Here is a 23,712-nt window from a genome sequence, read left to right as displayed (position 1 = left end):
TCACATATCAGATGGTTGGTGCAAGTCATTCACAGGAGAGGTGAGGCTTTTCAGGGCTGGGCAGCATCCTCTGCATCCCTGGACTGCTGAATCCTCAGGTCAGGTTGTGACCAGAAAGGCCAGACTGACTTTTCTCTACTGACTCCTCCTCAAACACTCCACCCAAGACAGGAGAATGACAATAACCACTCAGTCCACTCCTGAAAGGGTAAATGTTTATCAGTGCTTGTGCCAGTACAGCCTCAAAGTACTGACACAAACAAGTTGTGAGAGGCATTTCTCCCCTGTATTCTATTCCTCAGCCATTTGGAGAACAGCAGTCACTATGTTTCAGAAAGATGAAAGGCTTGACAAAGTAATATTTAAATGCAGGAAGAGTGCCAAAATGATAAGTGCAGGGACTCAAGCTTTCCATTCATATGCAGAATAGGTATAGCACAAACTGTAGCTGCACAAACTTCAATTTATCTATTTCTGTTGTCCCACCATCTCCAGAGTGTGGCAGCTCTCCCCAAGTGCTCTGCCACAGCAGTAATATTTTATTCTCCTGCAGCACATTCAAGATAAAATTTGATTAATCCCAAACTTGTTTGCCTATTCTGGCTCTGTGTGTATGTGTGCATGGAAATTCAGGCACTTTTGCCTGAATGTTTTGCCTGTTTTTGTGCACAGTGCTGCTCAGAACAACATTGGACATCTCCAAGCTTGCAGGTATAAAAATTAATTTAAAATTCAGAATGCAAAGGTCCACAGCTCCTGAACTGGCTCCCTTCCACCACCCTGGAGAGAAGAGAAAACCTGATTCTTGTGTACAGACAGCAAGAGTTGCTGTTTGATAAGTACAGACAAACACACAAGACAGGGAACTAAGTCTGAAAAAGAGTTTCAAACAAGATAAAAACATTAAACTGCACATGCCACATGAGAGTTGTGGCAATTGTGATGGTAATTGTTTTCATCTTTCTCAATACTACTGCAAGATACTCATTTCACCAGCTATTATACTCAAAAATTGTCACAATGCAGGGGGAAGCAGGGAATAACTTCATATCTATAATGTGATTGCTGCCAATACATCAGTGTATGAAAACAAATGAATGCATTTTCCCCCAAGTACCAGAGTAAGAGCCTACATATCAAAACCATTTGACTTAGCCTTGTGATGAGAAAATAAATGTTTAAAGAAATAGCATTAGAAGGTAGAAGAGCAGAATAACTTTAGGGTCATCTCAAAAGAAAAGCAAAAGGCTCAGATGAGGGTATCTCTCACACCACTGTGGCTTGTCCTTGCACTACCAAAGAAAGGAGCAGGAGAAATATGTCTTATTTCTTCTTTTCTCTGTTTTTAATGAAATAATTTCCCCTGTATTTTTATCTAGGCTATAAATATTAAAACATGGCTGCACATTATTAGCTGGAGGATTCTGGCAAGCTTACTGTGATGTTGCATAAGTTTGTAACTTTAATAGCAGATCCTTTCTTCCCCCAGCTCAAGTTACAGGGAAGGCATACTAACATTTAGGCCCAAAGTTTATCTCTTTCAGATGAGCCTCTGTTTGGCTTCACAGCTTGGAGCATAAGAGGTTTGACTAAGGAAAGGCATAGAACTATGAGGTTAAAGGGGAAGAGGGAGAAGAGAACAACTTGATTGACTCATCCTTCAAACACTTTGGCTATTTTGAATTCTAAATATAGCAAGAATTAATGAGTTAGAACTTCAACATTAAAATTACCCTAAAACTGTTAATGCTCTATCTCTGAACACCACACAAGAAACACAAGGCATGCTCCTGCACCCACCTTCACACAGCCATAACTAACCAGTCTCCCCTTGAAATATATAAGTTTAAACTCTGCTTGTGATGGAGTACAAGGGACAGGGAGGAGGACCACAGAGAGCAGCAAGCCAAGACAAGAGGGGATGGCAGTACAGAGAAGGAGAGCAGAAGAAAGTTCTATGAGTTACAATCATGGGCTTGCTTCTTCCATATCAAGTAGGAAAGGCCACAAGAATTATATTTAGCACCTGCTCATCATTTCTCCCTGCCATGTAGGGTATCAAGAAGTATGAATCCCTTTGCAAGGGACAATGACACTTCCAATCTAGACAGTTTTTGAAAGGACAAAAACAAGCCAGGCTGCACAGTGGTAGCTTTCAGTCTGCTCTCATGTGTCTATGAGCCTGAACACTCCTGGGTCTGCTTAAGGGCTCTGCTAACCAAGCAGCAAATAAACAGCTTAATTTAAACTATTTTCTAACTGAGGAAAGACATTTTCTAGCTGAGGAAAGAAATGGGTCTGTCTTTAAAACAATCCATATAATGAATCCATATAGAAAAGAGAAAAACTCAAAACAAAACAACAAAACCAGATATTACAATTACTATTTCTGCATATTTGCATGTAGTAAATAAATTCTGATTAAAGCCAACCCAATGCATATGTGCACTGAAGGACCATCATCTTCATCTTCTTCCTGATATGAGGAGCAACCGAAGATCATCCTTGCCATGGAAGAAGGGTGTGCAATCATACTTCTTTCTCCTAAATCTCATCCTAGTTAGTAGGTTTATTCAGAGCTCTCCTCGCTTGGATCCAGCATGGCAACTTTCAGCATCAGTGAAAATGATAAATAACTTTTATACTGATTTCAGTTTTCTGTCAATTGCCTCCTTACCACTGGCAGGTCTATACGAGACAGGACCAAGAGGCAGTTCCAGAGTCACTGAGCCCAGGCCTGCACAGCTGCAGACCAGGAGCTCCATGGAGAAAATACCTGTCCTGGTCACTTACAAAGGACAAAATTCAGAGTCTAAACATGGATGTACATTTTGCACCTGAAGAATTAACAGCTGTGGTATTTAGACCCAGATTTCCTTGAGTCTAGGGAAAAGCAATTTTGAACTGAGACCACATAACTCTACTTCCAGTCACATCTGCCCAATTCATTTACTTTGAGTTGGATGGGAGAAATTGTAATGTTTGGCTTGTTTCCTCATTGAATGCCATGACCCTGACACCAATGATATAAATGAACACAGTCCCAAGGAAATAAGCAAGAAAGACAACAGAAATAAGCTGTAGCAGTATGAATGCTAAAGACCGTCCCCAAGATATATGATGACATTTTTAATATCTGATTCAAATGAATAATTTTCCTTAGGTTCTAGACCTGTGAAGGGTAGTGAAGCAGAGAGAAGTTGAGAAAGAAGCTCTTACATGGGTGGTTCATGACCTTGATTTGCAAAATCAGCCAGAACTCTACACTTTTGCAATCCAGTCAAGGTAGCATTCAGCATCAAAGATGGGTTTTCACATTTGTCACCGTTCTGGACTTACCACTGCAGAGGAAATGAAAATACAATATGGGCAACCTACCTTGCAGCCTGAGAGCTAATTATGTGACTTTCTTCACAAAGTAGGTGGGAAACACATGAGCTTGGAAGGTATCCACAGAGCAATTAAACACACACTTGTCAACGTGTCACAAATACTGTGTTTTTACAGTTGAAATGAAAACACAAAATGCCATCTGATTGAACTTCAGAATAATTAGCACATCACAGCACACAGCCACGACAAGTACCTGTCAACAGCTATCAGCACAGCAATGACATTTTCCACTGCGAATAATAATGTCATTTTTTCCACTTTGGAGTAGCAGTGCTGTTTTTTGTCTTTTTGAAAAGTGACATTGTTTGTAACAGATACAAATATATGCCCTCCATAAAACAAGATTTCATTCTGCAAAGTTAATACTCAAACAGAATTATTTTGCAACCAAGCTTAAATTCCACATGCAAAAGTCAATGAACCTCTAATTCCATGTAATAGCTGGAGGATGCAGCTTGTGGGACACAGTTTTTATTAGCCAATGTCTATTTACTCCCAGAACACTTTCTCTGTAAGCCAAGATTCATAACCAGCAATGCTCTGGACTTGTACTAAATTGATGATTTCTTCCAGGAAACACAGCAACAAAAAAAAAAAATATTCCACAGTCAGGTACTGTAGGTGTTTTTCAGCAGTTATCAGGCAAGCTAATAATGTCAGCTTTGGTGTGCTCCCAGAATGACTTGTTTAGAAAAAGGTAAGTAAAAAAAAAAAACAGTTTCTGTAAATTTTTATTAAAGTTTTAAACTGCTCTACTGGTCTGTTTTCCATAAAGAAGTTGGCTATTAATAAATGTGATTAAAATGCAAGTTGAATGGCACAGACAGGCACACTCACCCTTTTTGGGTGGCTGTGTACAATTTTATGCTTGTTGACTATGACTTTAATTAACAAGTCATATGAGCTTAGACTGTTTTATGTCTTTACAGTCCATTAAAAAGAGATTCTTTCTTACTGGCAACAACAGACTGAAAATCCTACTAGGACAAGCTTTGAAAGAAAATCTGTGTAGTATGGTGACAGCTGTGAGTGCCCATGGCAGGCCAGGACTGGGTAGGATCAGATCCTTTATCTGTTGCAGCAGAGTGAAATCACTGTGTTGATTTTCCTGGTGGAGAATGTGGTTTTCCAGCTTGCAGCACACAGGGCCTTCTTCTCCCAGCCTGTCTGTGCTCTGAAGGAACATGGCACAGGGAAGAACCACGTGGAGATATTGGAGCTGGCTTCAGGAGCCTGAGGCTTGGGTGGCAGCACAGAATATCCACGCTGGCTGAGAAGGAGGGAGGTAATTTAGGGGGAGTATTTCTGTCTGATGCTCTGTTGTGACACACAGTTTTGCCTTACATGAGAGGTAAATCAATTCCTGTAGCTATTCCTAACTTGACTTGTCTGCCCACCAGAGTGACAGCTTTTAATACCAGCTGGAATAAGATTGGTGCCATCACAACAAAAATTCTCAATTTATATTAATAGGATTAAGTAACTGATCTGTGGAGATGGCTCATCTCCACTCAAGGCACAGAAACCCTCCTCCACAGAAATATGTATCATTATATCACAGTCCAGAGCAGTCAGTTCTGTCAAGGCTTCACATTCCCTAGAGTGGGATTTGTCTCTTCATGATTTTAGCCATTAAAAAGGTAGTTTCTCATCTTGAGTTGTAGGGAAGGCTTCTGCTGTAACCTGTGGAAAGACTCCGGTATCTCCAGACAGGAAAACATCTCGTGTCCTGGGCACTTGCGTCTGCAGTTCCCAAATTATGCAGAAAGCACAGGATGAGCCAGAAATTTGGACTGCTACTGGTACCATTGTATGCCAAACCAGCTTGGGTCTTGGCTGGAATTATAACCAAACTAATAAAAAACTTATGGATGCATTATGGATGGCATGTAAATGGATTCAATTCTGACTCACCTCAATGTGAGAGAAATCCTCTCCCAGCTATGTAAGTTTTATACCCCTGGTGCCATTGGGGAAGAAAAGTAGTTTTGCAGAAGGAAATTTCAGACTCTTAGTGTGACATTCTACTAAATAATACTGAGTATTTGCTATCATGTTTGATGATTAGGAACAAGCATGGATAAGGTAGATAAAGATGGTTCTTTGTGCTAAACTCCCACATCATGTAGCATTCAGATTGAACTTTATTTTAAGTGTAATGACAAAGATCTTCAAGGGCAAGATGCATCTTACTCTGTCTCTATCCCCCTGAGCACTAATCCACAAATCTTCTCACTTCCACCCACTGCAAGGAAAGGGCCAAATGCTACCAAAAATCTGCATCTTATGGGATTTTAAGTTTGAGTATGAGAAGTCACAAGTAAACAAGTTGTTAAAATTTCTGACAATTATCCCCAAATCTGCAATGCCCCCAGAACTTCTATAGTGGCTGAGTTGCTGTGGTGCTGCTGCCTGCCCTGCAGCCTGGTGTCCCTGAACAGAGGTGGCCAGTCCCACCTGTGAACACCATCACAATCTCCCTGAAGCTGTGGGACAGGGCCAGCACCTCCTCCACTCTAAGTCAGTGAGGAAACTTGAGTGGTAGGAAGCCAGCAGCCAAGAATGAGAACCTTTGCTCGACAGTAAATGTGCTGATTACAGATGGGACTAATTGCAAGCAGCAGAGAATTCCTGTTTGATTTTGATTTCAGAGCAGTGTAGACTTAGAGATTCATGCCTTGTGGAGACAAGAAATGTGTGTGGAAATTTTCAAACAAACCAACTACTGAGTGTCAGTCATTCTGGCTCTACAGAGTTCACTCACACTGTCCTGGAGCTGCAAAGAGCAATAGTGTGCAAGTCTAACAGCTTGCTTGCAAACCAATATGAAATGAATGACAGTAAATCTTCCCTAAAACTAAAATTAACTGAGGATCTACTGGAAACTCACCAGTCAAGTTTAAGAGGAAAATTCCACTCCACAAACATTAGACAGTGAATTTTGCCCTCGAGATGGGCTGAGCTGATATGTTAAATGAATTCTGTCACCAAAAAAGCTGACTCTACTTTCCTGTCTTCCCATTCCATCACTTCATCTGCTGCTCATCTGGCTGCCTGGTGAGCCATTTCAACCTCAGTTATACCAGGGGAGAAGAAAAGAGAGCAGAACACAGCTCCTCATCAATGATTTCTGTATTCTTTTTCTTAGCAGATTTAATGCTTTTGTTTGTTTTGGTGGTTGCATCTGCTTTCAGGAAAGAAGAGGAGAGGGTCAGAAAAGAAAACCCACCAAACTGAAAAACAGATGAATGCAGGGCCAGCTGGGGAGAGAACTTTCTCCAGAGAACTATGTAAGCAGTGAGCTCAGAAGGTAACTGAGCTTGCAGTCTCCAGTACAAACCCTCCTTCAGAAACAATTATTGTAATTCTTCTATGTCCACAGGATTTGGTGCCATCAACCTGGGCAGACACATGGGGGACTCCACAGCAGCTGTGCATGAGAGAATTCACATATAGAAACAGCATTAACAACTCTCTCAGCTGAAATATCTTAGACTGGGTAATGTAATTTTTACATACCAGAGACATTGGTTCAGCTCGTGGCACCACTGGAGGAGAACTGAGTGTTTTTCAAACAGCAGTATGAACACACCTTGTGACATCTGCACAGTACAAGAACCAAAATGGAGACAAAACACCTTCATGTAAACTGCAGGTCTAACCACTCCACTAAAAATGATTAGTTAAAAGTTATATAAGAAAACCCATATTGAATATATAGTGATGTTTCCTGTAGGATTCCTGCCCAAGGTTCCAGCACTTGGGGGTGTAAAGGCACCCTGCACCATAAACTACAGTCAGATTTTACAAACCCCCACTCTATATGCATACAATTAATCTCTTTTTCAATACAGATGCATTTTTAGATTATAATATACCATGACAGTGACTTGCACTTAGTTATGTGTAATGCAGAAAACTCCAGCCTTCCTTAACTGCTTCAGCCACAGCTCTTTTATGGTGAGAAATAGTGAATCCTTGCTCCTTGTTTGCCTTTCCCACAAGTTTCATGATTTTAGAAGTGCTAAAAACATGTGGTGGGAGAACTCAACAAGACAAGTCTAAACCAAAAAATAAGTGGTAAAGAAACAAAGGGAGAAGAAAGACAGGCAGATTAAAGCAAAAGTAAATATGTATCAACTCTGCAACATTTAAATACCTGTTGGTACCATTCCTCTTGTTCTAAGAAAATCAGTGGCACTTCACATTTCCTGAGTGCATTGCTTTTCTTCTGTCTAATCTGTAGGAGGCAGCATGTCTAAAACAGAGGCACTGCTTTAAGAGACTTTATGGCAACTTCCCCACCAGTTTTATTTTCAGCCTGCTTTGATTTCCACCATGACTTCACCTACAAAGGTACTTCACAGTGTACACAGCTGATGGTTTGTGCACACATCCCCAGCCTAGTCAGGAGTCTAGCTCTTGCTTTGACACACATTTTGCTTTTTTATCTCCCTAAATTGAAAGGCAAACATGCACACACCCAAACATGCTTCCCATCAAGTGTCCCAGCCCAATGACTGTGTTTTAATTGGCCCCATGCATTAAAAAGAGCCCAAGAGCTGTCTGAGCACTGAGCTGTGGCTCCCATACATTTTCCATTGCTTTCTTTTAACATTGTACCTCACACAGCAGAGAAGTAAATATAGGCTTGTTATGCATCTGCTAGACTAATTAAAATAACACATTTAAAGGGGTTAGCAGCATCACTGCTTTGCTCCTTCTCCTGGCTCTGCAGTAAGAGTTGCTCAGAGGTCTCATGAGGGGAGGTGATCTGCAGAAATAGCCTTGACACTTCACCCATCCCATCCCATCCCTGGGACAAGTTCTGCTCATCAAATGTCCTTCAGAAATAACCCATGGCTGAAGCCCTCAGGGAGACTACTCACCTCAAACATGGGCACCTTTTGGCCTTCCCTGGATTGTAGCTGACCCTCCTCCACGAAATCACTGCTCCAAGAAAGAGTAAATACCTCAATCAGGATTACCTGTCCAACTTCAGCTACCAAAAAGAAACCTGGAGAATATAGGCTTGAAATGTGCAACAAGCAGCACTTTTGCAGGCCATGTTGGAGTGTCCAGTGCAAGTTTAACAGTTTACTGCTAGTGTGTAGTATGGTTATTTTTAGCAGCTGTAGAGCTAAGGAAGAAATGGTGCTTGCAGAGCCAAGAAAAACATAAATAAGGGTGTTGTGGTCTCTCTGTATCCCCCCTTGCACTGGTGTCATGGTGCTGACCTGCCATGCCCTCTTCCACACACAGCTCCACCGTGGTCCCCCCCACCCAGAGGAAGTTAAGTCATGAGCTTTTATTTTCAGAGACACTGGTGGTGTTGGGTCCACCAGACACCTCACCTCATGCAGTTTCTCTCTCTGCATTTTCCCTCCTTCCATGACGTAGCAATCCCAAAGTGTCACCCAGGAGACAATCTGGCTGCAAAGACCATGAGTTGCCTCATCCCACAGTCCATATATTTATGTATATAGATATGTATATAGGTATAGATATATGTAATTGTGCAGAAGCTCCAGAGTATGAAAAGCTACTCTGGGTCAAACCCAAAAGCAATTCACCACTTTTGCCTACCTCACATCACACCACATGGCATATGCACACCTCTCATCGTGGGTGGTCAGTTTACACTGACATTTAGAGGGAAAGCAGGCTAAATGTGTTACCATTTATTTTTGAAAGCAAGTGAAAAGGCAGAGCTCAACTTACTCTGTGCCTAACCTAGGATAAAACCTATTTTCAGGGAAAGAATCACTTGGTGAGACAAGTATATCCAGAGGAAAGAAGGATCTGGGGTTTAGCTGCAGATTTGTCACTATGTGCCTAAGCTGGCTTCTGTTGCAGTCTGAAGAAGGGGATGGATATTTCTTTGGGCTCATGATGGCCAGTGGCAGTAGGGAGTGGTCTCACTCAAGGGGTCCAGCCACAGCATGGCCTTCCTGGCAGAAGAGCATCCCTGGTTGGCACCTGATGGTGAGCCAACGTGATGGGACAGGTCAGGAGTCACTGGTGAGCAAGGCCACCCACATTGCTGGAAGAAAGGAAAGGAAAGCCTCCCCTCACTGTCCTGGTATACACCTCACTTTGTGTCAGCTTATTTCATGATGTTAAGATACAAAAATGCACTGGGAGAACTCCCTCAGACAAGCTGGTAACTAGGAAGATTTCTAGCTTCTAGCAAAGAGACATAAAAAGTTCAATTGAATGAAAAAGAAATCATATGTGTAAAGTCAAATTTTGTACAACAGAACATGGGTCAGGAGCATTTGGCAAATAGAAGGAAAACAAACATATTCAGATCTGCAGGCTCCCACAAACCCTGCAGGATGGGCCCAGCTGAAGGGCAGCCTCCTACTGCAGAGGCAGCCCTGCATTTCCCAAGCTCCATGGAATTTTGGGAGCACTCTCAGCCATACCCCCCCCCACCAAGACCTCTGGTACCCATCACAGCATGTGACCTGCACTGTGCCTTTGCCTTTCCACACTGACAGCCCTTCCTCCCTCCCTGATGGACACCAAAGCCCTTGCTCCACTCCCACCTCCACACCAGCAGCCCTTAAGACACCCTAGAGACACAAATGATTGCCTCCAGGATGGAAATATTTCAGGAGCATTTTGCTGTTTTGTCCATGAAGGGAGGCTAGTGGTGTGGCAGGTCCCCTGGTGTCTTCTTTCTAGGTCTTTTGTTTGTACTTTCAGGCTTAATTTCTCTCTGGAAGCCAAACAGGCCTTGGCAAGAACAGTCTCACACCATCCCACACTGAGGACAACTGAGCAATCAGAAAAGCTGGTCATCAAAGGGTTTCTGAAACTTCACTCTCTGCAGGGCTGACATTTACCACTAACATTTATACCTTATTTTGACCTGAAAGGTGTCTACCAAGTCTTGTGCAGAGGACTCAGCCATCTGGTTCCTGTGGCACAGCCAGAAACAGTAACAGACTTTATGAGTGCAAGGCCATCCCACAGAGCACAGCAAGACACCTATTCTGCCAGGAAATCTCCAGTATCCACAGCATCTCCAGGAGATCCACCTTGTCCAACACAGGCTCTACAACAAGGGATCCTCCTGCACTGGGGCTCTGGGCAGGCAGCAGGGCTCAAAGGAGGGAAGGTGGGATGCAAGTTGGAATGCTAGACTTACAGGAAAGTTAGGATCTCTCAGAAAACTCACACCAAGGGAAGAGGGGTAAAATGGGAATGAACAGCTGGGGCAGGAGAGCTTTAAAAAAAGGGGGGGGGGGGAAATGAGAAAAAAAAATTTCTGGGAGCTGTCAGCAAACACTGCCAAATTCCCTGTTCAAATCTGTGAAATATCCTGTCAACATTTTTATCTGTGGTATCTGAGAATTCTAACATTTATGTAAGAGCATCCAAAGATGTTAGTAACAAGTATGAGCAGAACATAAATACTGATTAACTCAGTCAATTTCCTAGTATGTTCTTCCAAAGCATGCATCACCCAAATTATGCTTAGTTTGATAAAAACAGTGAATACTTAACTTTGGCATTTAATAAATTGTTATGTGATTTTATATTATACACCTCTATCATCATGCACAGATGATGTAAATACACACCTGAAAATGTCTTCCTTATGGAGAATTAATAGAAAAAGCCCTACTAAAAAAAAGTCTCACAATTTAACATTTATAGTAAAAATACAAGTAATTAAACCCAATACCTACTGAACTGTAAACAATTAGTGTAGAAACATGCATCATTAATGATGATATGACCCATAAGAATAGATATGTGTAGGTTCACTCTTGAAAAGCCAAGCTCATACATATCTTGATTCCCTGCAGGAAACCCTTTGATCCTGGTCTCCAGGACCTGACTTTCTTAACACAACAACAGCTCAGGAACCTGCACTCCTGGGCTCTCAGAAGTTACATGGATGGCAGCTGGTGAAAATAGTGAAATATTTGTTTCCTAATTATCTTTTATTTTTAATTATGTCCTTCTCCAGTGTCTAACATACAAAACAAATGCACATGAAACAGACTTAAACCCTGCTTTTCAGAGAAATATCCACCTTCAAAATTTGAGGGACAAAGGCAAATCAAGCTGGATTTGTCAGGGTGCCCTCTTCTGGCCCTGGAAAAAACAGCCACCTTGCTGCCACCCTCTGCTTGGAAGAGGCATCAAAAGGAGCATCTGCTTGTGCAAATCGATTTATTTATTAAACTGGCCAGAAAAATACCATCACAGACCATTCTAGATACCATACAAAACATGTTTTTAAATCCTTCAGTTATGTATGGATTTATAAAAATAACTTACAACACTATTTTAGAAATCTCAGTAGAAATACAAGAATTTGTTACCAGGTAGAAATTTAGGCATGAAGCATTCTGCCCACAGAAATTCACCCCCTGTTCACACCACACTACTGAACTCCCAAAAACCATTTAATAAAAGAAATCTGAATCTTTCAGCTAAAAGAGAAAGAAATGGAAAAACAGTCCAAAAAACACATTCATTTCCATTACAAAGGGGCATTTTTGCCATTTCTTAACAAATAAATATTCAGCTTACCCAACACAGAAGGGATATTCAAGAATTTGGTATTTTAATAGAAACCTCTGCTTTAAAAGTATTGTTTTCTTAATTAAATATACAACATGGAACATGTAGAACTAAACAGAACTTTTGGACCATAGACAGGGTCCACTACAGATTTTTCACTACTGGTTTTTGGACTTTGGCTGGAGGGTTTGTTTGGTTGTGGTTTTTTGGGGGGGTGTTGTTTGGTTGTGTATTTTTTTTTTATTCTAAGGGCTCACTAATCTCTAGGAAATCTCAACACTTTTGTGTTCAAAGTGGCCTGTTCAAAGTTTAGACCTGAAACAGTGCAGCTTATGGCAGCTCACTTAGAAAGAAAGAAACTTACTCAAATTTAAGGAAGTTGCACAGAGTTCTTAGAAGTACAATTCATTTAACATTGGAATTCTGTCAGCTCCAAATCAGATTCATTAAACCACATAAGCTACAAGAAGTGCTAAGTTCATCACATCTGTGTTATATGCTTGATTTCAGGGAAGAAACACAACAACTTTTGTATCAAAAGGCCTTAATCCATTATTTTAATTTCTCACTGAGAAGAATGCTTTCACAAATAAGGCTCTCTAAATAAAAAGTCACAATGGAGTCAGATTAGAAGGCAAGAAGTATGTTATTTTAGGTGGTACTAAACTTTTTTCCAAGGCTATTTTCTTCCTATGATCAAACAAGCAGAACTTGCAGTCCATAGGCACGTGAGCTGGTAAAGAGCATGCTCATGAGGAGATCTTGCATTTGCTGTGTCATGACCCAGAACACAGGAGCTATTTTATCTGATACAATTACTGAACTTGAGGGGGATTTTTCTGGGTTGGGAAGTTCTTTGTTCTGGAAAGACCTAGAAAGGAACGTTCAGGAGAGAAACTAAAGAGGAATAAAGCCAAACCAAAACAGTTGTTGTCCAGCTGTGCTAGCAGTTCTTCCATCACTGCCCACCAGACAATGCAGGCTTCAGGCTATGACTTCATGAAAGCATTCATTAAATGCTCTGCTAATCACCAACCAGACAGTCAAGATTCCCATTGCATTGCTAATTGCCAGCCAGGCACCACAAGTGACCAATTCCCACTGAGCTCTTCTCCTTAGGACGATGGAATGTCCAGGTTAAGCTCTACACATTTCTGCAGGTGTCCAAGGGTGACTTCTCCCAAAACATTCCATCTGAATTGCAGGAGTCAGACACTGTGATGAAAGTCAGTCTCTGGCAACAGCAAGAATGGGGGAATTTAACCTCAGCATCCACTCACAGTGGTGTTTTCACCAGAACGCTTAGTCACAGACAGGGTGGTGAATACCTTGAGACAAAGAAGAAAGAAAACTCTCAGTATGGCAATTTTTTTTTTCACCAGGAAGATTAACTTGGGCATGATGCTCAAAACAGCAGCCATTTCTTAAAGTAAGAAAATAATAATGAATATCATACATGTAAATCCTTTAAACAGCCATTAAACAGCACACATGCATACAAATAACTTTTGTTCTTCTCTTCATTTTACAGTGAAAAGTAAAGAATTAAGGAAGTCACACGGCTTTATACCACTTCTTGTCTTAATGCTCCTAAGTTTTTACAGTGGGAACAAGCTCAGCAATAATAAACTCCAGTACACCTAATGAATAAGTGTCTTTATGGCTCAAAGAAAACTTCTTTGTTTGGGAAAGTGAAGTTAACTCAAGGCCTGAGCACTTGGAGAGAATTTTGCCTTTGTGCCTTTCTAGACATTATAGAAATGTGGAAGTGATTGCTGATGGAGGTATTATGTCTGGGATCTATGTCCTCTTGACAATAGCTATGAAAATACTGAGTAAAACTAGTTTGAAAAATTCCAATCTTTACTGCTTTCAAGTCACATTGAAGAAAATAATATACATATATTATTCCTAAATAATTATTGCAAAATTAACAGATTAAATTTGAGATGGACAATTCTACAAAAATTTGTTTAATACTGGTACTTTACTATGCAAATAATTGCATGGGTTTGCATACATATAATATAGAAAGGAAAAAAGGAAATAAAAACCACTGCTATCTAATTGCTTCAAAGTTGCAATAATTAGTTGTCATCAAAGTCATCTCTCAGGAAGAATAAATTTAGCATAGAATAAAATACATACACATTTCAGCTATGCAAATAACACTGAAGTATCTGAAGATAATGGGGATCAGAAAGACCTATATTTCTCTAAGCAGAAGCTTTGCTGCATTAAGGCTGCTAGCAGCTCTTCAGAGAACAACATCAATAAATGATAAACCTCTTCCACTTTCTATAAGCACATAAAGCATTATACACAAATCAGGAAGACAAATGCATGTCTAATAAATATGGCAGAAGAACAGTGACTTATCTAAAATGTAGTGCATGTATTGAGAGAGCAGTTTGAAGACTTTATTTCTGATCCACAGCCTGACAACATACGGAATTCTTAATTTATTATTTCACTTCAAAAGACCAAGATTAAAAAGCACAGAATACATCTGCTTTCCTCCTGGCCAGACTGCAAACTCCAGGTGTGGGAGGAGACCACACTGCTACCTAGTAAGCCAGCTGGAGTAATTTGATAATTGCTGGAAACATGTATTTTTGGGCAGAATTTGTTTGTTACTTAAGTGAAGTTAAAAACCTTAGATCCAATGGCTGGAAAGCCATCATTAGCTACCTGAAAGAATCATCCCAGCTTTCAAAAAATAATTCCTCTTTATCACAGATGATCAATAGTACCCCCCTGAATTTCAGGCAGCACAGTGCAGTTGAGGCTGAGATGTAATTCTCTGAAGGGCTGTGTTCCTACCAGTTCTGTACTTGCAGTTATTTGGACTTAAACTTGCAAGAAATTCCATTCTGAGCTCCTGTTTTCTGCAGAATAAAATCCTGCTCCAAGAAGAGCAGTGAGAATTTGTAAGCAGTGAGCATTTGTAAGCAGTGAGAATGGGACCCTCAGTCTTAAGGTTTTCCTCAAGTGGAATTAAACCATGTTTCATAGGAGACTTAGCAATTAATTAGTACTAGTGCCAGTGAAGAAGTCAGCACTTGACCCTGTAACATTGTACCTTTCCTGTTCAAACCAGACTTCCTTTTTCTTAACTTTTACAGGGATGTAGCAAAAATAACAGTGATATTATCCATCATTCTATTCATCCAATATGCTTATTCCTCACAAATCCCAGTTTTCAAGCATTTTTCTAATCAAAGAGTGCCATCTTGCACTTTGATTTTTGTTTACTGCTCAAGAGATTAAATTAAGTAAAAGCATAAAAAACCCTTTTGAAGACTGTCACTAAAAATGATTGCTGTTCCCTGGAGCTTTTAAATAGCTTATTTCTCCTGAGCCAATTTCTTCCTCCCCCACTCAAACAAATATGATTATCTGAAATTACCTCCCTGAATTATGTCTAATCATCATTCTATTCAGTTTCAATTTTAGCAGCTCAGATGTCCAGAATAAATTATGACTCTCATCATCTCTTCACACTGCATATGCTAATACCCCACTTGAGTTCACAGGTTTGAATGCCTACCTCAAAGATCTCCACAGGGCCCCTGGTAGGAAAAGGACCTGCTACCCCTCTTTGAGCACCTCCAAGAACACCATTAGATGGTACTAAGAAGACCAGAATCTATATTTGGGATACTTTGAAGATGATTCAGATTGCTAGCTGTCCATTCCATTAATGGAGTTCTTATAACATTGCTTTTACCTAAGCACCTTGAATATTGGAAATCAGAGAGGTGGATGTCACTTCTGCAGAGCAGCATGCTGGTGCACCCTTGTACTGCTCTGCTTCTAACACAGCCAGAGACTCTGTATGAAGACTTCATAAACAAGCTTTCAGGGATCCTCAGCTAATATAAACTGGTCCTAATGCTACTAAAATCAATCTCTGATTAACATGTGGGAGGACCTGTCCCACTCCTGCTAGAGAAAATTCAGCTCTTTATTAAAGAGGAACAGCAAGATAAAAAGAAGAAATATTTGTGTGGCTTCATGAATTGAAGGCCTACAGGACAAAGAAAAGATCTTTAAGAGGAGACAGCTTAATAAAAAAATTGTCATGTAGCTGGTCCCCTTTCCCAGCACCAGTTTTTAAGCCTATTTTGACTACACTAATGTAGCTTTGACAACCACTTAAGCAGAAATAGTATTTGAACCCTTCATAATCTTGAGTGGGATAAAAAATTCTATACTCTGCAGTAGAGAGAGAAGTAGATTAAGGGAAGCCATAAACTTTTCACAAATAAATACACACACAAAAAATGAAATATCCCAGACTAAACCTAAGAGTTAGAATTCTAAGTATTAAAACCAGATAATTTCCTCTCTTTTCCTCCCCCCAACCTTCCTGCAAACTTGGACCTCTTTAATAGAGCTCTGTTATTCATATTTCCAATACTTTACCCCAGAATGCCATGAAAGCAGGGCTTTGAGGTGGCTTTGTATACAAACCTCTGCACAGACAGGGTGAATTCCTACAGTGTTGTCCAGCTGTTCTTTTGTCAACCCACATTTAATAGCAGCTGCAAACCCTTGGGTGACTTCTCCAGCATTTGGACCAAGGATATGGAAACCAATGACTCTCTCCTAAATGCCAAAGATAATCAAATGCAAGCACAGTCATGAATTTAATTCTCTTTAGACAACGTGTAAAGTTTTCTTATTCAGAGTATATAATTTAATCAGCTCACAAAACATATCACAAATTAATGTAACCACTAAAATGTGAACTATCATTAGCTCCAACAGATGTGACATGGTGTAATTTTGTTCTCTCTCTCTAAAGATTCAAGTAGGAACTCAGGAGTCAGCTTTCTTACCTAGTTTTGTACAGGAGTACATCAAGAGCATGCAAATTTAACACACTCTATGGTCTGTGCTCAATTACATGTGTCTGAAATTTTATTCAGGTGAGTTACTCCACTCATGCCAACAGAACACTTGCCTAAGTAAAGCAGAATGCTCTGCACAAAGATTTTTGGTATGATGGCCTGTGGTAGGTGGCTACATGGGCTGTATCTGTTGAAGAATTTTCAGTTTGATAGTTGCTCACAGGAAAGGACCACAACCTGAAGTTGTGGCCAACCAGACATAGCAAGAAGTCTATCATAACTGAACTGCCAGTGACTCTTGTGGCAGTGTTGATGCTTAGTGGGAGATAATACACTTAGAGACTGGCAAAAACCCCATCCAGTTACAAGGAAGGTACTATTCACAGGAAGGTATCTATCCTCCTGTTCAGTTGCAGAACACATCATACTGCACATACATCCTCAGAAAACATCCAGCAGAACAAGCTGTACTGACCTGACCTGCTTTTCTTAAAGGGAGGAACATGAAAATTTAGCACATGTCAACTGCTGTGGGCTTTAGTGGCCTTCAGGGAATTAATCAGATTTTGGTGACCACAGCTGTAGCCCAGTTGAGTATCAAAAGTTACCTGCTCTTCCTGCTAAATGTCACATATACTGGGTAAAGTGGACACTACTGAAAGATTATTCTTTCAGTAAGTCCAAGGACTGAGATTTACCACAGGCTTTATTTAAATAAGAAAATCTATAATTGGGTAATAAGTAAAATGGAATTATCTTTATTTTCCTTTAAAAATATGGACATATGTGAAAATAAAACCATAGTAATGAAACCAAGGCAATGAGAGTTTTAAATAGTTACTGAACTATTTTTTTTCCCCAAGGTAACTTTCAACACTACCTCTAGATGTTTAAATATATTTTTTCAGGACAGGAAGTGAAAATAAATTAATGAAACACTTTAAATCACCATTAAACCTTCACATTTTCTTAAGTAATGTTGGATTAGAGCATAGCCAAAGGTTCTAAAATACCTTCCAAACTACTGCAAACTCCTCCAGAAAGAGGAGATGGGCAAAACCTGACAGGTTTGCAAATTTTACAAAATGGTGACATGATGCATGCAAAGACTGCAGGAAGATAAAACTGTATCTAAGAAAAATTAATATAGGTGAAGTAAATTTTGTTTTTTTCTTAAAGAACAGATAGCTATGCTACCATCTTAACAGGAATACATTTTAATAGAATATTATGCTTCATAATAACTTTTATTATTAAAATCAACTAAATTTTATAACAGATGATGATGATTCTGAGATGGGCAGGGCACATCAATTTTTCTAACCAGTTACTAGTTTTGCTTTTGCTTTAGCAGGTACTGTACATTTCCATGACCAGGAAATTTGATCCTAGTCCAAGGATAATCTGGGCATTATCACCCTAAATGGGACTTGTGCAGGCAAGATACATTATCCTGTTAGAACAAGCTCAAGAGTTTTATGAACACAGGTGAATTTGGAGAGGTTACAAGCTGTGATGGTTTCTGAGAGACTTCAATTTCATAGAGAAGAATATCCCAGAAAAGAATGTCCAAGTTGGGGAGGACAGAAGAAAACAATAAAACTCCTAAACATTTTTACATGGATTGATTTGCTCATTTCTCAAAGTTATTGAACAGTCCTTAAGATCTCTACTTCTTATTTTACATATATGGAACAAGTATTAAATAGCAATAGCAGAATTTTGTATTTTACTGGGAGTTGGTTTTGTACATACATGTATGCATCACTATAAATATTTATTACACTTCAAAAGGTAGGCAAATTTAAATTAATTTTAATTTGTTAAAAAGAACCTATTTATAGCTGTTGTATCATCAACAGGTCCTATGATAAACATACAGATATTGTTTTCCCTGGAAAGATGCACTTACGTTATCTTGAATATTGCAAATTATCTTTGCATAGCATTTGTTGTTATCTCTGGATGGCACAGTCCACTCCAGAGGCCAGAAATGACTATGGTACACCTGGAAATAAAATAAAGCTGTATTATTTCCAAGCAGAGAGCATGATTTTCCAAAAGCTGCCTGATTATTTTAAATAATGAACTAGGTACACAGCATTTAGAATATCTGAAATCATGATGGTACCCTTTTCCCTTAATAAATGCCAAAGACAGAAGTCTCTTCAAAACAAGTACTAGTGTCATCCAATAATTAGAAAAGGAGAAGCCATAAGAATATTAGACTACCAAGACACAGTTCACCATGCTCTTATTAAATTACAATAACACAAGTGACTCAATAATCTTACTGAGGCTTGCAAAAAAAAAGCCAATAAAGTGACACAATAAAGAGGTCAGAATACACTAAATGAGAATTTAGCCAGAACTCAAATGCTTCTGGGTGCACATTAAAAAAAAAAAAAAAAAAAAAAAAGCTTTGAAAAGCAAAAGCACATTTTTCAGAATAAAGGGTTCAGTGTTCCACATATAACATGAAGAATTTCACTCAATAACAAAAATTTGACTGGGTATATACAAACTTTGTGGGTAGAAAAGCATTTAAGCCTTTTTCCTGTGGTCAGGTTAACAGTATTTGGCACACTGCCATTTTGAGCTGTATTTACTTATTTTTCTCCACAGTCTGAATGAGAAAATGTCAGCTAAGAGCAGGGACAAGTTCTCAACTTCATGCACTACCACTTAATTGCTTATTTCTGTAAATAATGCTCCTCAGGTGATATTTGCAGGACATAAAAGTTCAGTTTATTGTGAGATTTCCTCCCCTCATGCTTTCTGTAGTGTGGTCAGTACAGCATTTTGGAAGAACAGCCTCAGGCACTAAGAGCTTATATTTGTCTAATTTCACTCCTGACCAGCAATCCCAGGGAATGAAAAGGGATTGCTCACATGAGTAAAATTAAGCACATACCTCTTTGTACAGTCAAAGTAAACAGGAAAAATGAGCATTTGGCTTTATTATGTAAAAATCATTATGGTAAGGAATTTGCCATGCTGTAGGTACAAAAGCTCCACTTTGCCAATAAAGTGCATTGCTTCCAGCACATGCCCAGCTTAAATTTATCCTGAAGTATTTGCAGACACAAAGAAACCCTTTTTCTCTTCCTTTTTAAACCAAATATTCCACCTTTAAGCCTCTCTTTTCCAAAAATAGAACATATCTGCAATTATAGCTATTGGAATTGAGGATTATTTTTATAACATGTCTAAGAACAGCCAAGGAAGACAAAAAATGTACCTAGTCACCTCCTGCCCTTACATTAGAGAACAAAATGCTGTTTTAATTGACTCTTAACACTATTTCAAATTACAAATTGGAAAACTAAAACCCAGATAAAATTAAGGCATTTACCTCAATGTTTTCCTCCCCAAATTTCTCCACTGCAGTCTCTTCAGAGTACCCACAGGCTCCATACTCCAAAGGAGTAAATACAGTAGTTGGAACATTCACATAGTCACACTGTACAGCATTCAAAACAAAACAGAAACACACACAACATCAGTAATAAAACCAGCATACAGCAGTCTGAAACACAGCAAGAAAAGCTTGATTATTCACAAGTCTGAAAGTCCTTTTGTTTTTTTAAATTGTCTTAAATTAAGGTACAGTTTTGTGTTTGTCCATTCCAGAGGTGTTAATTACAGCAAGAACAAAAAGACAATTTAAAGTCACACTAACATTAGTATACACTGATTATATGGAAAAGGAAATTCAGTGCCCCATTTTAAAAATGTAGCAGATCACAGGTCAAACTGGAGATAAAAAGTAGCCTGTTCAACCACTTCTACAAAGCATGCAATTTTTAGCTGGGGATGCTGCAAGGGCACCACTACCATCCAAAACCCATTTTTCATCAGCTGTGGCCTAGCATTGCCAAAGAACCAATGACATGAAGTATGAGTATTTGGGGGGACAGGGAAAACTTGGCACTTCTCCCAGTTTTGTATCATCTCCAAACTTTCTGAGGCACACTTGTTCTCAGCATCCAGATCCAATAATTTAGATGTTAAACAGCACTGGATCCAAGTCCAAGCCTGTGGCACACCACTGGTGACTGGCCTTCAGCTGGTCTCTGGAATGCTGGTCACAGCCCTTTGAGTTTGTCTGTTCAGCCAGTTCTAAACTGACCTCACTGCCCAACCTGCAATTCATCCATTTGTCCATGGCAATGTTATGGAGACAGTGACAAAAGCCTTTACTAGACTCAAAAATAAACAAACATCCACTGCCCTTCCCATATCCACCATATGAGTCATTCTGCCATAGCAGACTAACAGGTCAGTTGGTCAGCTCTATTTCATTTCTAGCAATTTTATTTTCTACATATTTCAACTCTAATTAATTTCCATTATCACTGGGGAACAACTAAGATGCTGATTACTGTTCTTGCCCCACCTATCCAAAACACCTCACTATGTTTCAATCACCTTCTCCAGATTTGTTACAAAGGCAGTGTAAGCCACACTCCCATTTTTTTAAAGCAGTTACTCGTTTCTTGGATTCACTGAATAAGAATGCTTCCTTTGGCAGCATAACAATTTTTGTACCTTAAGAGACTTATCTGGCATAAAATGTAAATTAAGACATATCCATAGCATTGCTGCAATAAAAAAAAAATTGGCTTCTGCTACAGTTACTTAAATCTTGCCTGGCTAATTCAATGACATTATGCCCACTGATTCAGGATTCTGTTAAAGCAGTCCCTGTCAATGTAAAACAAACAACTCAATCAAGCTCTAAATCTGGCTGATAGTTGAACTTGTTATGAATACAGCAGACTCTGAAAGGGAGAAACATTTAGGGTCATGCCATATGATTATAAAGGTGAGAACAAGCATCCATATCAGTGTAACAATTCTTTAAAGGCAGTCTCCTTTCCTTCTGGCTTAAACATAAGGTGTAAATGAGTACCCACGTTCCTCCCATTTGAACAACCATAAGCTGGCTGAAACCCAGAACTGCACTAGTATGAAACAAACACTGAATCCATTAATTCAACTACTCAGGTACAAACACCTGCTGAGTTACTGGTACATCTAATCTTCCTTTGCACTCATATTCAACTGCAATTATCTCTGTGTATTACACTGAAAACATACAGATGAGAAGTGAAAAACATTTGTGAAAATAGCACAAACCCTATTACACTCTATTTAGGGACTGTAGATAGGTTTAGTAAACTGCCTTTGAATTGGTGTTAAAGCAATTAACAGGATGGGAAAGACTGCTGACTTTTAGGGAAGGCAGTATAATTTAAAAAAAAAGTTAAATGATCTCTGTTAATTTCATTATCATTATACTCTGAGAGAAAACTAAACCCTCTTAATAGGAAAGAAAAAAAGAGACTACTGCTTAATCCATAAGGTATTAATTTCATCCTACACAATTAGCCGAAGTAATATCTTTGCCAGGGGAAAATTAAAATGATCATCAAAGCTAATCCTTAAAATTCTACTGGGTTTTCCATAAGCAAGCAGACTTGCACTCTGCACTTAGAAGCAGAACAGTGACAGTATTTTGTGGCAACTGGTTCCTTACCTTAGTGGCTGCCCCAGCATAAAGCCTCTGAACTAACAACCTTCCTGCTTGGATTGCCACTGGTGTGAGTTCCAGCTTGTCCTGCAGGATATCTCCAACAGCATAGATATATGGCACGTTTGTCTGCTCCTCATCATTGACAGGGATTTTTCCTGTTCTGCAATTGGAATTAACAAGGAAAAAAATCTAACTGCTCAGCTGTGAAGGCTGGAGGTGTAAATAACATTGCAGGCTCCTTAGCTTTAAGAGAAAAACTTGTATGTGAAGTATGAGGGGAAGAATTCATATTCATAATCTTACAGTCTTCAACAGGAGTATAAAGTAGAGCAAATTTGACCAAAACTACAGGAATTCACACATTGGATAAGGAGGTAGCTTGAGAAGCTTCAATTCATCTCCTGAAACACTGAGGTGAAGCATAAACCTCTTACTGAAACACCCTCTACCACCAGCTCAGCTGTGTACTGGCAGCTTTCAGGAATGACAGGAAGAGACATTTCTCCCATTCCATTTGTAGGACAAAACAATTTTTCTACTACTGAAATTTCAGTCCAGTGGCTGAAGATGTTTATAGAAACTTATCCTTCAGGCTCCTACACAGGGACAGGTCAAGCTGTTACACACCTTACCTAAGGGACAGCCGGCAAGCTGTAAGTGCACTGAGCTAATGGAAGTTTTTAATTTTTAATATTTCCTACTTCATCAATAAATGAGATAGTGCAGTAATCACCACAGGAAACACATGTAACAGGGAAACCTAATCAGACACAGAAATAGTCACACAGTTACTCGAGAGATCAGTGGCAATTCCCATATTAAAAATTCAACTTCCTCAATTTTGCACTTGTTAAAAATTATACAGTTTATGCTAATAACTTTATGGTTCATTCTATTAAGCTAGTAATAGGTGTCCTGACATGAAAAAGATGTGTTCTACAAGCTAACACGGGTCTGCCAATTTTGAGTGGACAAAAATTTCCACTTATTTGGAATATCACAATTTTTCCCCTTGACAACATCAGTTACTGCATTCATATATAAAAGCTCTGCTCTGGTTAAAGTCATGGTCCCTTGTCTTTTCTGCAAAGCAAAAATCTCAGGACCCATATGCCTGCAAGATGTTTTACTTACCAATATTCAAAATGTTACAGATAGCTCCACTCCCTGGTGCAATAACCTTACTACATTAAATATCAAACACTCATCTACAGGAGGCACAGATTGTACCCAAGGGTTACTTCAAAGTAAGAAATAAAACCCTCCAAAATAGAAAACACATCAAGAATTTCACCTGGGAGTTTAAGGAATGCTACTTGAACCTTATCTCTCAAAATAACATATAGTAGCATTTAAATTAAAATATAAACAAAATTAACT

General features: G+C 39.3%; 1 protein-coding gene across 1 annotated transcript in view; it reads right to left on the bottom strand.

The window, feature by feature from the left end:
- Positions 1 to 11,566: 11,566 nt before the first annotated feature.
- Positions 11,567 to 23,712, bottom strand: part of TXNRD1 (thioredoxin reductase 1) — a 35,858-nt gene continuing 23,712 nt past the window's right edge. Inside the window, exons 11-15 of the mRNA XM_079304105.1 lie at positions 22,336 to 22,492; positions 20,149 to 20,256; positions 18,706 to 18,801; positions 16,414 to 16,548; positions 11,567 to 13,265 (exon numbers count right to left, since the gene is read on the bottom strand). Coding sequence (XP_079160231.1) covers positions 13,203 to 13,265; positions 16,414 to 16,548; positions 18,706 to 18,801; positions 20,149 to 20,256; positions 22,336 to 22,492 — 559 coding nt within the window. The 3' untranslated portion in view covers positions 11,567 to 13,202. The remainder of the gene's footprint in view (positions 13,266 to 16,413; positions 16,549 to 18,705; positions 18,802 to 20,148; positions 20,257 to 22,335; positions 22,493 to 23,712) is intronic.

This window comes from Erithacus rubecula (genome assembly GCF_903797595.1).
Source record: "Erithacus rubecula genome assembly, chromosome: 4".
Lineage (NCBI taxonomy): Eukaryota > Metazoa > Chordata > Aves > Passeriformes > Muscicapidae > Erithacus > Erithacus rubecula.
Note: the sequence above shows the minus strand (reverse complement) of the source record. Positions and strands in the feature narration are given on the sequence as shown.